Below are 15,786 nucleotides of genomic sequence, written 5' to 3'. Positions count from 1 at the left end.
GGGCGGGACCAAAGTTGGGTGAAAGCTGAACTTTATGCTAATACTCTGCGACGTCGATGGACGCTCGACCAATCAAAGCTCACTATAGCTTTCCAGACCCTGCTGGATTGGCTGTTGATACCGAGCACTATCTAGCTTGCTAGCATCCACACAAGGATGAAGCTAGCGTGGTGAGGCGTCCTGGTTCAAACGTACTGCTAGTTATAACGCTAATAAGACGCTTGTGAATTTGACAGCTCTTCACGCGGTTTCACCTCCAACACCAAAACATCAGTCATAGCTTCCAACCCCTACTGGATTGGCTGACAATGGCTGTTGGTACCAGTGGAGGGAGGAGCTATAGGAGGACGGGCTCATTGTAAAGGCTGGAATGGAATTAATGGAACAGAGTCAAACATGTGGTTTCCATATGTTTGATGTGTTTGACTCTGTTCCATTTATTCCATTCTAGTCATTACAATGAGCCCGTCCTCCTATAGCTCCAGCCACCAGCCTCCACTGGTACCAACAGCCATCCATCCATGAAACATCCAGTTTCACCTCCAACACCAAAACATCAGGATGTTGGCTTAAGTGGATCTGATTGAGTCGGGCTCTAAGTGAAAGTTTGACTTAAGGACATTGGGATTTTCCACCAAGTTTATTGAAGAATTTCCTGTAAGAATCAGTGGAGTGACAATAACAATGGAGGAAAGCTGTGTGAGGAGAAAGCAATCACTGATGAAAAAAATAAACTAACAAAAACTAAAGATATATTTAAATACAAGGAAATGTTTGTCTTCGTGTCTCATATGAAGAGGTGAAATCAAATCACATTAAAATATCTCCGAACTTACGTCGTCACCTTCCACCATGAGGCCAGAACGGACACCTGTGCAGCAGCTGCCCTCCTGTAGGTTTCCTTTAAACCAGTCACTCACGCTTGGGTTGGAGTGAAAATCTACAGGATGGTATCTCTCCAGGAACAGGGTTGGGAGTTAAAACCTACAGGAGGGTATCTCTCCAGGAACCGGTTTGGTGTTAAAACCTACAGGAGGGTATCTCTCCAGGAACAGGGCTGGAGTTAAAACCTACAGGAGGGTATCTCTCCAGGAACAGGGCTGGAGTTAAAACCTACAGGAGGGTTTCTCTCCAGGAACAGGGTTGGAGTTAAAACCTACAGGAGGGTTTCTCTCCAGGAACAGGGCTGGAGTTAAAACCTACAGGAGGGTATCTCTCCAGGAACAGGGCTGGAGTTAAAACCTACAGGAGGGTATCTCTCCAGGAACAGGGCTGGAGTTAAAACCTACAGGAGGGTATCTCTCCAGGAACAGGGCTGGAGTTAAAACCTACAGGAGGGTATCTCTCCAGGAACAGGGTTGGAGTTAAAACCTACAGGAGGGTATCTCTCCAGGAACAGGGTTGGTGTTAAAACCTACAGGAGGGTATCTCCAGGAACAGGGCTGGAGTTAAAACCTACAGGAGGGTATCTCTCCAGGAACAGGGCTGGAGTTAAAACCTACAGGAGGGTATCTCTCCAGGAACAGGGCTGGAGTTAAAACCTACAGGAGGGTTTCTCTGGTCTAGATGGTAGGAGCTAGTGGTAATTTCTCACCAGGGCCTCAGTTTTGCATCAGGGCTGAGGCCAGAACAGTTGAGAGGTGGATTGTGGGAAATGTACAGTATGAAAGAAAACAGTCACTCAACCTTTCATAACAAACAAACAGAAAAACAATACAGACATACAGAAACAGAAATACTGGTAAATAAACAGTTGGTGAGTTGACAGTTGAAGACAGTTGAAGACAACTGATGACAGTTGAGAAGTAGTCGTTGGAACTGGCAGGAAGCCTTCAAGTAACAGGATATCCCAGTGCAGTCCTATTCTGTGTTTTGATTGGTTGGCAGCTCTACATGACTGAGCAGGAAGTCTTCCCTGGTTGGACGCCGCCTTCCAGCTTCTCCGCCTCGAGGATCATCCTCTTGAACACCTCCACTGCCGTCTGAGACGGGGAATATAACGGGGAGTAAGAATAGAATAGCCCAATAGAACAGTATAAAACTGAACAGAATACTTTAATATCTATTATAAACTGGGTGGTTCGAACCCTGAATTCGGATTGGCTGAAAACCATGGTATACCAGACCGTATACCACGAGTATGACAAAACATTTATTGTTACTGCTCTAATTACGTTGATAACCAGTTTATAATAGCAATAAGGCACCTCGGGGGTTTGTGATATATAGCCAATATACCACGGCTGAGGGGCTGTGTCCAGGCACTCAGCGTCGACATCGTGCTTAAGAACAGCTCTTAGCCATGGTATATTGGCCATATACCACACCCCCTCGGGCCTTACTGCTAAAGTATAACACCAACATACGTAAGCAATAAGGGCCGACTATCTAGCTTGTGTGTGTGTGTGTGTGTGTGTGTGTGTGTGTGTGTGTGTGTGTGTGTCAAATGAAATTGTATTTGTCACATGCGCCGAATACAACAGGTGTAGACTTTACAGTGAAATCCTTACTTAACCAACAACGCAGAGTTAAAAAGTAAGAAAAAAGTAACAGAACAAAATAACAATAATGAGGCTCTATACAAGGAGTACCGGTACCGAGTCAATGTGAGGGGGTACGGGTTAGTCCAGGTCATTGAGGTAATATGTACATGTAGGTAGGGGTAAAAGTGACTAGGCAATCAGGATATATAATAAACAGAGTAGCAGAAGCATGTGTGGAGAGCGTGAAAGTGTGTGTGTGTGTGTGTGTGTGTGGTCAATATGCATGTGTGTGTGTTTTGTGTGTGTGAGCGTATGTAGTGTGTGTGTGTGTGTGTGTATTGGAGTGTCAGTGTAGTATGTGTGTGTGTGTGTGTATTGGAGTGTCAGTGTAGTATGTGTGTGTGTGTGTGTGTGTGTGTGTGTGTGTGTGTATTGGAGTGTCAGTGTAGTATGTGTGTGTGTGTATTGGAGTGTCAGTGTAGTATGTGTGTGTGTGTGTGTGTATTGGAGTGTCAGTGTAGTATGTGTGTGTGTGTGTGTGTGTGTGTGTGGGTAGAGTCCAGTGAGTGTGTGGGTAGAGTCCAGTGAGTGTGTGGGTAGAGTCCAGTGAGTGTGCATAGAGTCACTATAAGAGAGTGCAAAGTGCAAAGAAGGGTCCATGCAGGTAGTCTGAGTATTTGATTAATTGTTCAGCCGTCTTATGGCTTGGGAGTAGAAGCTGTTCAGGTGCCTTTTGGACCTAGACTTGGCGTTCCGGTACCGCTTGCCATACGGTAGCAGAGAGAACAGTCTATGACTAGGGTGGCTGGGGTCTTTCACAATTTTCCCGGGCCTTCCTCTGACACCGCCTGGTATGGAGGTCCTGGATGGCAGGGAGCTCGGTCCCCAGTGATGTACTGGGGCTGTCCACACCTCCCCCCTGCAGCGCCATGCGATCGAGGGTGGTGCAGTTGCCATCCAAAGCGGTGATGCAGCCAGTCAGGATGCTCTCAATGGTGCAGCTGTAGAACTCTGTGAGGATCTGAGAGCCCATGCCAAATGTTTTCAACCTCCTGAGGGTGAAGAGGCGACGTCGAGTCTTCTTCACTACTGTGCTGGTGTGAGAGGACCATGTGATGTGGACACCAAGTTATTCAAAGCTCTCGACCCACTCCACCAACAGCCCTGTCGATGTGAGTGTGGGCGTGCTCGGCCACTCCACCAACAGCCCTGTCGATGTGAGTGTGGGCGTGCTCGGCCACTCCACCAACAGCCCTGTCGATGTGAGTGTGGGCGTGCTCGGCCACTCCACCAACAGCCCTGTCGATGTGAGTGTGGGCGTGCTCGGCCACTCCACCAACAGCCCTGTCGATGTGAGTGTGGGCGTGCTCGGCCACTCCACCAACAGCCCTGTCGATGTGAGTGTGGGCGTGCTCGGCCACTCCACCAACAGCCCTGTCGATGTGAGTGTGGGCGTGCTCGGCCACTCCACCAACAGCCCTGTCGATGTGAGTGTGGGCGTGCTCGGCCACTCCACCAACAGCCCTGTCGATGTGAGTGTGGGCGTGCTCGGCCCTCCGTTTCCTGTAGTCCACGATCAGCTCCTTTGACTTGTGTATGTGTGTGTGTGTGTGTGTGTGTGTGTGTGTTTGTGTGTGTGTTTGTGTGTGCGTGTGCGTGCGTGTGCGTGTGTTTGTGTGTGTGTGTATGTGTGTGTGTGTGTGTGTGTGTGTGTGTGTGTGTGTGTGTGTGTGTGTGCGAGTGTGTGTGTGTGTGTGTGTGTGTGTGTGTGTGTGTGTGTGTGTGTGTGTGTGTGTGTGTGTGTGTGTGTGTGTGTGTGTGTGTGTGTGTGTGTGTGTGTGTGTGTGTGTGTGTGAGAGTGATGAACCTGTGAGGTAGTTGAAGAGAACCTTTATAGTTCTGAGTAGCTGATTGGCAGATGGTGGGACATGCCTCGTGTCTGCTCTGAGCAATGCTAACACTTAGCGATAATGGCAGATTTGAATCGAATATATTCAACATGTTTGAAAATGATCAGAATGCCGTAAGTAGAGTGCCGGGATCATCAATTGCAAATGTGGTACGTGCTTACACTTCACGTCTTACTCTGGGTTTGATCCGATTTACTACGATTTGGTCAAATGCGTCGGGAGCTGATCGGGGGCCTGTGGATCGGGCAGTGTCTACAAGCTGATCGGGGGCCTGTGGTTCGGGCAGTGTCTACAAGCTGATCGGGGGCCTGTGGATCGGGCTAGTGTCTACAAGCTGATCGGGGGCCTGTGGATCGGATAGTGTCCATCGGCCTTTAGTTGTTTTCACCTGGTTCTCTTTAGCTGAGGATTCCATGAAGGCAGCGTTCCAGGAGTCTGCTAGTGCCTTCCCTTCCTCACAGCTGATCACCCTGGGACACAAAGAAACATCACACCAATCTGACACCACAGTGTGTGAGTGTGTGTGCGTGTGTGTGTGTGTGTGTGTGCGTGCGTGCGTGCGTGCGTGCGTGTGCGTGTGCGTGTGTGTGTGTGTGACATACCGTTCCATGTGCAGGTCATTCTTATTCCCCACTAATATAATAGGTACTCTGTAGAGAAACACATGTTGTATTAAATGTATCCCATATTCCAACAATTACATAGAGACAGTCAGGTTACAGTAGAGGGTTAATATACGTCAGGTTACAGTAGAGGAGGGTTAATATACGTCAGGTTACAGTAGAGGGTTAATATACGTCAGGTTACAGTAGAGGGGTTAATATACGTCAGGTTACAGTAGAGGGTTAATATACGTCAGGTTACAGTAGAGGGTTAATATACGTCAGGTTACAGTAGAGGGTTAATATACGTCAGGTTACAGTAGAGGGTTAATATACGTCAGGTTACAGTAGAGGGTTAATATACGTCAGGTTACAGTAGAGGGGGAATATACGTCAGGTTACAGTAGAGGGTTAATATACGTCAGGTTACAGTAGAGGGTTAATATACGTCAGGTTACAGTAGAGGGTTAATATACGTCAGGTTACAGTAGAGGGTTAATATACGTCAGGTTACAGTAGAGGAGGGTTAATATACGTCAGGTTACAGTAGAGGGTTAATATACGTCAGGTTACAGTAGAGGAGGGTTAATATACGTCAGGTTACAGTAGAGGGTTAATATACGTCAGGTTACAGTAGAGGGTTAATATACGTCAGGTTACAGTAGAGGGTTAATATACGTCAGGTTACAGTAGAGGGGTTAATATACGTCAGGTTACAGTAGAGGGTTAATATACGTCAGGTTACAGTAGAGGGGTTAATATACGTCAGGTTACAGTAGAGGGTTAATATACGTCAGGTTACAGTAGAGGGTTAATATACGTCAGGTTACAGTAGAGGGGGTTAATATACGTCAGGTTACAGTAGAGGGTTAATATACGTCAGGTTACAGTAGAGGGTTAATATACGTCAGGTTACAGTAGAGGGGGTTAATATACGTCAGGTTACAGTAGAGGGTTAATATACGTCAGGTTACAGTAGAGGGGTTAATATACGTCAGGTTACAGTAGAGGGTTAATATACGTCAGGTTACAGTAGAGGGTTAATATACGTCAGGTTACAGTAGAGGGTTAATATACGTCAGGTTACAGTAGAGGAGTTAATATACGTCAGGTTACAGTAGAGGGGTTATATACGTCAGGTTACAGTAGAGGGTTAATATACGTCAGGTTACAGTAGAGGGTTAATATACGTCAGGTTACAGTAGAGGGGGTTAATATACGTCAGGTTACAGTAGAGGGTTAATATACGTCAGGTTACAGTAGAGGAGTTAATATACGTCAGGTTACAGTAGAGGAGGGTTAATATACGTCAGGTTACAGTAGAGGGTTAATATACGTCAGGTTACAGTAGAGGGTTAATATACGTCAGGTTACAGTAGAGGGGGTTAATATACGTCAGGTTACAGTAGAGGGTTAATATACGTCAGGTTACAGTAGAGGGTTAATATACGTCAGGTTACAGTAGAGGGTTAATATACGTCAGGTTACAGTAGAGGGTTAATATACGTCAGGTTACAGTAGAGGGTTAATATACGTCAGGTTACAGTAGAGGGTTAATATACGTCAGGTTACAGTAGAGGGTTAATATACGTCAGGTTACAGTAGAGGGGTTAATATACGTCAGGTTACAGTAGAGGGTTAATATACGTCAGGTTACAGTAGAGGGTTAATATACGTCAGGTTACAGTAGAGGGTTAATATACGTCAGGTTACAGTAGAGGGTTAATATACGTCAGGTTACAGAGAAGAGGGTTAATATACGTCAGGTTACAGTAGAGGAGGTTAATATACGTCAGGTTACAGTAGAGGGTTAATATACGTCAGGTTACAGTAGAGGAGGGTTAATATACGTCAGGTTACAGTAGAGGAGGGTTAATATACGTCAGGTTACAGTAGAGGGTTAATATACGTCAGGTTACAGTAGAGGAGGGTTAATATACGTCAGGTTACAGTAGAGGGTTAATATACGTCAGGTTACAGTAGAGGGTTAATATACGTCAGGTTACAGTAGAGGGTTAATATACGTCAGGTTACAGTAGAGGGTTAATATACGTCAGGTTACAGTAGAGGGTTAATATACGTCAGGTTACAGTAGAGGGTTAATATACGTCAGGTTACAGTAGAGGGTTAATATACGTCAGGTTACAGTAGAGGGTTAATATACGTCAGGTTACAGTAGAGGGTTAATATACGTCAGGTTACAGTAGAGGGTTAATATACGTCAGGTTACAGTAGAGGAGTTAATATACGTCAGGTTACAGTAGAGGGTTAATATACGTCAGGTTACAGTAGAGGGTTAATATACGTCAGGTTACAGTAGAGGGTTAATATACGTCAGGTTACAGTAGAGGGTTAATATACGTCAGGTTACAGTAGAGAGGGTTAATATACGTCAGGTTACAGTAGAGGGTTAATATACGTCAGGTTACAGTAGAGGGTTAATATACGTCAGGTTACAGTAGAGGGTTAATATACGTCAGGTTACAGTAGAGGGTTAATATACGTCAGGTTACAGTAGAGGGTTAATATACGTCAGGTTACAGTAGAGGGTTAATATACGTCAGGTTACAGTAGAGGGTTAATATACGTCAGGTTACAGTAGAGGGGTTAATATACGTCAGGTTACAGTAGAGGGTTAATATACGTCAGGTTACAGTAGAGGGTTAATATACGTCAGGTTACAGTAGAGGGTTAATATACGTCAGGTTACAGTAGAGGGTTAATATACGTCAGGTTACAGTAGAGGGTTAATATACGTCAGGTTACAGTAGAGGGTTAATATACGTCAGGTTACAGTAGAGGGTTAATATACGTCAGGTTACAGTAGAGGGTTAATATACGTCAGGTTACAGTAGAGGGTTAATATACGTCAGGTTACAGTAGAGGGTTAATATACGTCAGGTTACAGTAGAGGGTTAATATACGTCAGGTTACAGTAGAGGGTTAATATACGTCAGGTTACAGTAGAGGAGGGTTAATATACGTCAGGTTACAGTAGAGGGTTAATATACGTCAGGTTACAGTAGAGGGTTAATATACGTCAGGTTACAGTAGAGGGTTAATATACGTCAGGTTACAGTAGAGGAGGGTTAATATACGTCAGGTTACAGTAGAGGGTTAATATACGTCAGGTTACAGTAGAGGGGTTAATATACGTCAGGTTACAGTAGAGGGTTAATATACGTCAGGTTACAGTAGAGGAGGGTTAATATACGTCAGGTTACAGTAGAGGGTTAATATACGTCAGGTTACAGTAGAGGGTTAATATACGTCAGGTTACAGTAGAGGGTTAATATACGTCAGGTTACAGTAGAGGAGGGTTAATATACGTCAGGTTACAGTAGAGGGTTAATATACGTCAGGTTACAGTAGAGGGTTAATATACGTCAGGTTACAGTAGAGGGTTAATATACGTCAGGTTACAGTAGAGGAGGGTTAATATACGTCAGGTTACAGTAGAGGGTTAATATACGTCAGGTTACAGTAGAGGAGGGTTAATATACGTCAGGTTACAGTAGAGGGGTTAATATACGTCAGGTTACAGTAGAGGGTTAATATACGTCAGGTTACAGTAGAGGGTTAATATACGTCAGGTTACAGTAGAGGGTTAATATACGTCAGGTTACAGTAGAGGGTTAATATACGTCAGGTTACAGTAGAGGGGTTAATATACGTCAGGTTACAGTAGAGGGTTAATATACGTCAGGTTACAGTAGAGGGGTTAATATACGTCAGGTTACAGTAGAGGGTTAATATACGTCAGGTTACAGTAGAGGGTTAATATACGTCAGGTTACAGTAGAGGGTTAATATACGTCAGGTTACAGTAGAGGAGGGTTAATATACGTCAGGTTACAGTAGAGGGTTAATATACGTCAGGTTACAGTAGAGGGTTAATATACGTCAGGTTACAGTAGAGGGTTAATATACGTCAGGTTACAGTAGAGGGTTAATATACGTCAGGTTACAGTAGAGGAGGGTTAATATACGTCAGGTTACAGTAGAGGGGTTAATATACGTCAGGTTACAGTAGAGGGTTAATATACGTCAGGTTACAGTAGAGGGGGTTAATATACGTCAGGTTACAGTAGAGGGTTAATATACGTCAGGTTACAGTAGAGGGTTAATATACGTCAGGTTACAGTAGAGGGTTAATATACGTCAGGTTACAGTAGAGGAGGGTTAATATACGTCAGGTTACAGTAGAGGGTTAATATACGTCAGGTTACAGTAGAGGGTTAATATACGTCAGGTTACAGTAGAGGGTTAATATACGTCAGGTTACAGTAGAGGAGGGTTAATATACGTCAGGTTACAGTAGAGGGTTAATATACGTCAGGTTACAGTAGAGGAGGTTAATATACGTCAGGTTACAGTAGAGGAGGTTAATATACGTCAGGTTACAGTAGAGGGTTAATATACGTCAGGTTACAGTAGAGGAGGGTTAATATACGTCAGGTTACAGTAGAGGGTTAATATACGTCAGGTTACAGTAGAGGGTTAATATACGTCAGGTTACAGTAGAGGAGGTTAATATACGTCAGGTTACAGTAGAGGAGGGTTAATATACGTCAGGTTACAGTAGAGGGTTAATATACGTCAGGTTACAGTAGAGGGTTAATATACGTCAGGTTACAGTAGAGGGTTAATATACGTCAGGTTACAGTAGAGGGTTAATATACGTCAGGTTACAGTAGAGGGTTAATATACGTCAGGTTACAGTAGAGGAGGGTTAATATACGTCAGGTTACAGTAGAGGGTTAATATACGTCAGGTTACAGTAGAGGGTTAATATACGTCAGGTTACAGTAGAGGGGGTTAATATACGTCAGGTTACAGTAGAGGGTTAATATACGTCAGGTTACAGTAGAGGGTTAATATACGTCAGGTTACAGTAGAGGAGGGTTAATATACGTCAGGTTACAGTAGAGGGGTTAATATACGTCAGGTTACAGTAGAGGGGTTAATATACGTCAGGTTACAGTAGAGGGTTAATATACGTCAGGTTACAGTAGAGGAGTTAATATACGTCAGGTTACAGTAGAGGGTTAATATACGTCAGGTTACAGTAGAGGGTTAATATACGTCAGGTTACAGTAGAGGGTTAATATACGTCAGGTTACAGTAGAGGGTTAATATACGTCAGGTTACAGTAGAGGGTTAATATACGTCAGGTTACAGTAGAGGGTTAATATACGTCAGGTTACAGTAGAGGGTTAATATACGTCAGGTTACAGTAGAGGAGTTAATATACGTCAGGTTACAGTAGAGGGTTAATATACGTCAGGTTACAGTAGAGGGTTAATATACGTCAGGTTACAGTAGAGGGGGTTAATATACGTCAGGTTACAGTAGAGGGTTAATATACGTCAGGTTACAGTAGAGGGTTAATATACGTCAGGTTACAGTAGAGGAGGGTTAATATACGTCAGGTTACAGTAGAGGGTTAATATACGTCAGGTTACAGTAGAGGGTTAATATACGTCAGGTTACAGTAGAGGGTTAATATACGTCAGGTTACAGTAGAGGGTTAATATACGTCAGGTTACAGTAGAGGGTTAATATACGTCAGGTTACAGTAGAGGGTTAATATACGTCAGGTTACAGTAGAGGGTTAATATACGTCAGGTTACAGTAGAGGAGGGTTAATATACGTCAGGTTACAGTAGAGGAGGGTTAATATACGTCAGGTTACAGTAGAGGGTTAATATACGTCAGGTTACAGTAGAGGAGGGTTAATATACGTCAGGTTACAGTAGAGGAGGTTAATATACGTCAGGTTACAGTAGAGGGTTAATATACGTCAGGTTACAGTAGAGGGTTAATATACGTCAGGTTACAGTAGAGGAGGGTTAATATACGTCAGGTTACAGTAGAGGGTTAATATACGTCAGGTTACAGTAGAGGGTTAATATACGTCAGGTTACAGTAGAGGGTTAATATACGTCAGGTTACAGTAGAGGGTTAATATACGTCAGGTTACAGTAGAGGGTTAATATACGTCAGGTTACAGTAGAGGAGGGTTAATATACGTCAGGTTACAGTAGAGGGGTTAATATACGTCAGGTTACAGTAGAGGGTTAATATACGTCAGGTTACAGTAGAGGAGGTTAATATACGTCAGGTTACAGTAGAGGGTTAATATACGTCAGGTTACAGTAGAGGGTTAATATACGTCAGGTTACAGTAGAGGAGTTAATATACGTCAGGTTACAGTAGAGGAGGGTTAATATACGTCAGGTTACAGTAGAGGGTTAATATACGTCAGGTTACAGTAGAGGAGTTAATATACGTCAGGTTACAGTAGAGGGTTAATATACGTCAGGTTACAGTAGAGGAGGGTTAATATACGTCAGGTTACAGTAGAGGGTTAATATACGTCAGGTTACAGTAGAGGAGGGTTAATATACGTCAGGTTACAGTAGAGGGTTAATATACGTCAGGTTACAGTAGAGGGTTAATATACGTCAGGTTACAGTAGAGGGTTAATATACGTCAGGTTACAGTAGAGGGTTAATATACGTCAGGTTACAGTAGAGGGTTAATATACGTCAGGTTACAGTAGAGGAGGGTTAATATACGTCAGGTTACAGTAGAGGGTTAATATACGTCAGGTTACAGTAGAGGAGGGTTAATATACGTCAGGTTACAGTAGAGGGTTAATATACGTCAGGTTACAGTAGAGGGTTAATATACGTCAGGTTACAGTAGAGGGTTAATATACGTCAGGTTACAGTAGAGGGTTAATATACGTCAGGTTACAGTAGAGGAGGGTTAATATACGTCAGGTTACAGTAGAGGGTTAATATACGTCAGGTTACAGTAGAGGGGGTTAATATACGTCAGGTTACAGTAGAGGGTTAATATACGTCAGGTTACAGTAGAGGAGGGTTAATATACGTCAGGTTACAGTAGAGGGGTTAATATACGTCAGGTTACAGTAGAGGGTTAATATACGTCAGGTTACAGTAGAGGGTTAATATACGTCAGGTTACAGTAGAGGAGGTTAATATACGTCAGGTTACAGTAGAGGGTTAATATACGTCAGGTTACAGTAGAGGAGGGTTAATATACGTCAGGTTACAGTAGAGGGTTAATATACGTCAGGTTACAGTAGAGGAGGTTAATATACGTCAGGTTACAGTAGAGGAGGGTTAATATACGTCAGGTTACAGTAGAGGGTTAATATACGTCAGGTTACAGTAGAGGGTTAATATACGTCAGGTTACAGTAGAGGGTTAATATACGTCAGGTTACAGTAGAGGAGGGTTAATATACGTCAGGTTACAGTAGAGGGTTAATATACGTCAGGTTACAGTAGAGGGGGTTAATATACGTCAGGTTACAGTAGAGGGTTAATATACGTCAGGTTACAGTAGAGGGTTAATATACGTCAGGTTACAGTAGAGGGTTAATATACGTCAGGTTACAGTAGAGGGTTAATATACGTCAGGTTACAGTAGAGGAGGGTTAATATACGTCAGGTTACAGTAGAGGGTTAATATACGTCAGGTTACAGTAGAGGGTTAATATACGTCAGGTTACAGTAGAGGGTTAATATACGTCAGGTTACAGTAGAGGGGTTAATATACGTCAGGTTACAGTAGAGGAGGGTTAATATACGTCAGGTTACAGTAGAGGAGGGTTAATATACGTCAGGTTACAGTAGAGGGTTAATATACGTCAGGTTACAGTAGAGGGTTAATATACGTCAGGTTACAGTAGAGGGTTAATATACGTCAGGTTACAGTAGAGGGTTAATATACGTCAGGTTACAGTAGAGGGTTAATATACGTCAGGTTACAGTAGAGGGTTAATATACGTCAGGTTACAGTAGAGGGTTAATATACGTCAGGTTACAGTAGAGGGTTAATATACGTCAGGTTACAGTAGAGGGGTTAATATACGTCAGGTTACAGTAGAGGGTTAATATACGTCAGGTTACAGTAGAGGGTTAATATACGTCAGGTTACAGTAGAGGGTTAATATACGTCAGGTTACAGTAGAGGGTTAATATACGTCAGGTTACAGTAGAGGGTTAATATACGTCAGGTTACAGTAGAGGGTTAATATACGTCAGGTTACAGTAGAGGGTTAATATACGTCAGGTTACAGTAGAGGAGGGTTAATATACGTCAGGTTACAGTAGAGGGTTAATATACGTCAGGTTACAGTAGAGGGTTAATATACGTCAGGTTACAGTAGAGGGTTAATATACGTCAGGTTACAGTAGAGGGTTAATATACGTCAGGTTACAGTAGAGGGTTAATATACGTCAGGTTACAGTAGAGGGGTTAATATACGTCAGGTTACAGTAGAGGGGTTAATATACGTCAGGTTACAGTAGAGGGTTAATATACGTCAGGTTACAGTAGAGGGTTAATATACGTCAGGTTACAGTAGAGGGTTAATATACGTCAGGTTACAGTAGAGGGTTAATATACGTCAGGTTACAGTAGAGGGTTAATATACGTCAGGTTACAGTAGAGGGTTAATATACGTCAGGTTACAGTAGAGGAGGGTTAATATACGTCAGGTTACAGTAGAGGGTTAATATACGTCAGGTTACAGTAGAGGGTTAATATACGTCAGGTTACAGTAGAGGAGGTTAATATACGTCAGGTTACAGTAGAGGGTTAATATACGTCAGGTTACAGTAGAGGAGTTAATATACGTCAGGTTACAGTAGAGGGTTAATATACGTCAGGTTACAGTAGAGGGTTAATATACGTCAGGTTACAGTAGAGGAGGGTTAATATACGTCAGGTTACAGTAGAGGGGGGTTAATATACGTCAGGTTACAGTAGAGGGTTAATATACGTCAGGTTACAGTAGAGGGTTAATATACGTCAGGTTACAGTAGAGGAGGGTTAATATACGTCAGGTTACAGTAGAGGAGGGTTAATATACGTCAGGTTACAGTAGAGGGTTAATATACGTCAGGTTACAGTAGAGGGTTAATATACGTCAGGTTACAGTAGAGGGTTAATATACGTCAGGTTACAGTAGAGGGTTAATATACGTCAGGTTACAGTAGAGGGTTAATATACGTCAGGTTACAGTAGAGGGTTAATATACGTCAGGTTACAGTAGAGGAGGGTTAATATACGTCAGGTTACAGTAGAGGGTTAATATACGTCAGGTTACAGTAGAGGGTTAATATACGTCAGGTTACAGTAGAGGGTTAATATACGTCAGGTTACAGTAGAGGAGGGTTAATATACGTCAGGTTACAGTAGAGGGTTAATATACGTCAGGTTACAGTAGAGGGTTAATATACGTCAGGTTACAGTAGAGGGTTAATATACGTCAGGTTACAGTAGAGGGTTAATATACGTCAGGTTACAGTAGAGGGGGTTAATATACGTCAGGTTACAGTAGAGGGTTAATATACGTCAGGTTACAGTAGAGGGGTTAATATACGTCAGGTTACAGTAGAGGGTTAATATACGTCAGGTTACAGTAGAGGGGTTAATATACGTCAGGTTACAGTAGAGGGTTAATATACGTCAGGTTACAGTAGAGGAGGGTTAATATACGTCAGGTTACAGTAGAGGGTTAATATACGTCAGGTTACAGTAGAGGGGTTAATATACGTCAGGTTACAGTAGAGGGTTAATATACGTCAGGTTACAGTAGAGGGTTAATATACGTCAGGTTACAGTAGAGGGTTAATATACGTCAGGTTACAGTAGAGGGTTAATATACGTCAGGTTACAGTAGAGGGTTAATATACGTCAGGTTACAGTAGAGGGTTAATATACGTCAGGTTACAGTAGAGGGTTAATATACGTCAGGTTACAGTAGAGGGTTAATATACGTCAGGTTACAGTAGAGGAGGGTTAATATACGTCAGGTTACAGTAGAGGGGTAATATACGTCAGGTTACAGTAGAGGGTTAATATACGTCAGGTTACAGTAGAGGGTTAATATACGTCAGGTTACAGTAGAGGGTTAATATACGTCAGGTTACAGTAGAGGGTTAATATACGTCAGGTTACAGTAGAGGGTTAATATACGTCAGGTTACAGTAGAGGAGGGTTAATATACGTCAGGTTACAGTAGAGGAGGGTTAATATACGTCAGGTTACAGTAGAGGGTTAATATACGTCAGGTTACAGTAGAGGGTTAATATACGTCAGGTTACAGTAGAGGAGGGTTAATATACGTCAGGTTACAGTAGAGGAGGGTTAATATACGTCAGGTTACAGTAGAGGGTTAATATACGTCAGGTTACAGTAGAGGGGTTAATATACGTCAGGTTACAGTAGAGGGTTAATATACGTCAGGTTACAGTAGAGGGTTAATATACGTCAGGTTACAGTAGAGGGGTTAATATACGTCAGGTTACAGTAGAGGGTTAATATACGTCAGGTTACAGTAGAGGAGGTTAATATACGTCAGGTTACAGTAGAGGGTTAATATACGTCAGGTTACAGTAGAGGGTTAATATACGTCAGGTTACAGTAGAGGGTTAATATACGTCAGGTTACAGTAAGAGGGTTAATATACGTCAGGTTACAGTAGAGGGTTAATATACGTCAGGTTACAGTAGAGGAGGTTAATATACGTCAGGTTACAGTAGAGGGTTAATATACGTCAGGTTACAGTAGAGGAGGTTAATATACGTCAGGTTACAGTAGAGGAGGGTTAATATACGTCAGGTTACAGTAGAGGGTTAATATACGTCAGGTTACAGTAGAGGGTTAATATACGTCAGGTTACAGTAGAGGAGTTAATATACGTCAGGTTACAGTAGAGGGTTAATATACGTCAGGTTACAGTAGAGGGT

The 15,786-nt window shown here is 42.8% G+C and overlaps 1 protein-coding gene across 2 annotated transcripts in view; it reads right to left on the bottom strand.

The window, feature by feature from the left end:
- Positions 1–1,479: 1,479 nt before the first annotated feature.
- The window catches only part of LOC121581395 (GTP-binding protein Rheb-like), a 37,132-nt gene continuing 22,825 nt past the window's right edge, over positions 1,480–15,786 (bottom strand). For both annotated transcript variants that reach the window (XM_041896902.2, XM_041896903.2), the window contains 3 exons: positions 4,996–5,043; positions 4,782–4,863; positions 1,480–1,982 (listed from right to left, as the gene is read on the bottom strand). In XM_041896902.2, coding sequence (XP_041752836.1) covers positions 1,890–1,982; positions 4,782–4,863; positions 4,996–5,043 — 223 coding nt within the window. In that variant the 3' untranslated portion in view covers positions 1,480–1,889. The remainder of the gene's footprint in view (positions 1,983–4,781; positions 4,864–4,995; positions 5,044–15,786) is intronic.

Source organism: Coregonus clupeaformis, unplaced genomic scaffold (assembly GCF_020615455.1).
Source record: "Coregonus clupeaformis isolate EN_2021a unplaced genomic scaffold, ASM2061545v1 scaf0116, whole genome shotgun sequence".
In the NCBI taxonomy this organism is placed as follows: domain Eukaryota; kingdom Metazoa; phylum Chordata; class Actinopteri; order Salmoniformes; family Salmonidae; genus Coregonus; species Coregonus clupeaformis.
Note: the sequence above shows the minus strand (reverse complement) of the source record. Positions and strands in the feature narration are given on the sequence as shown.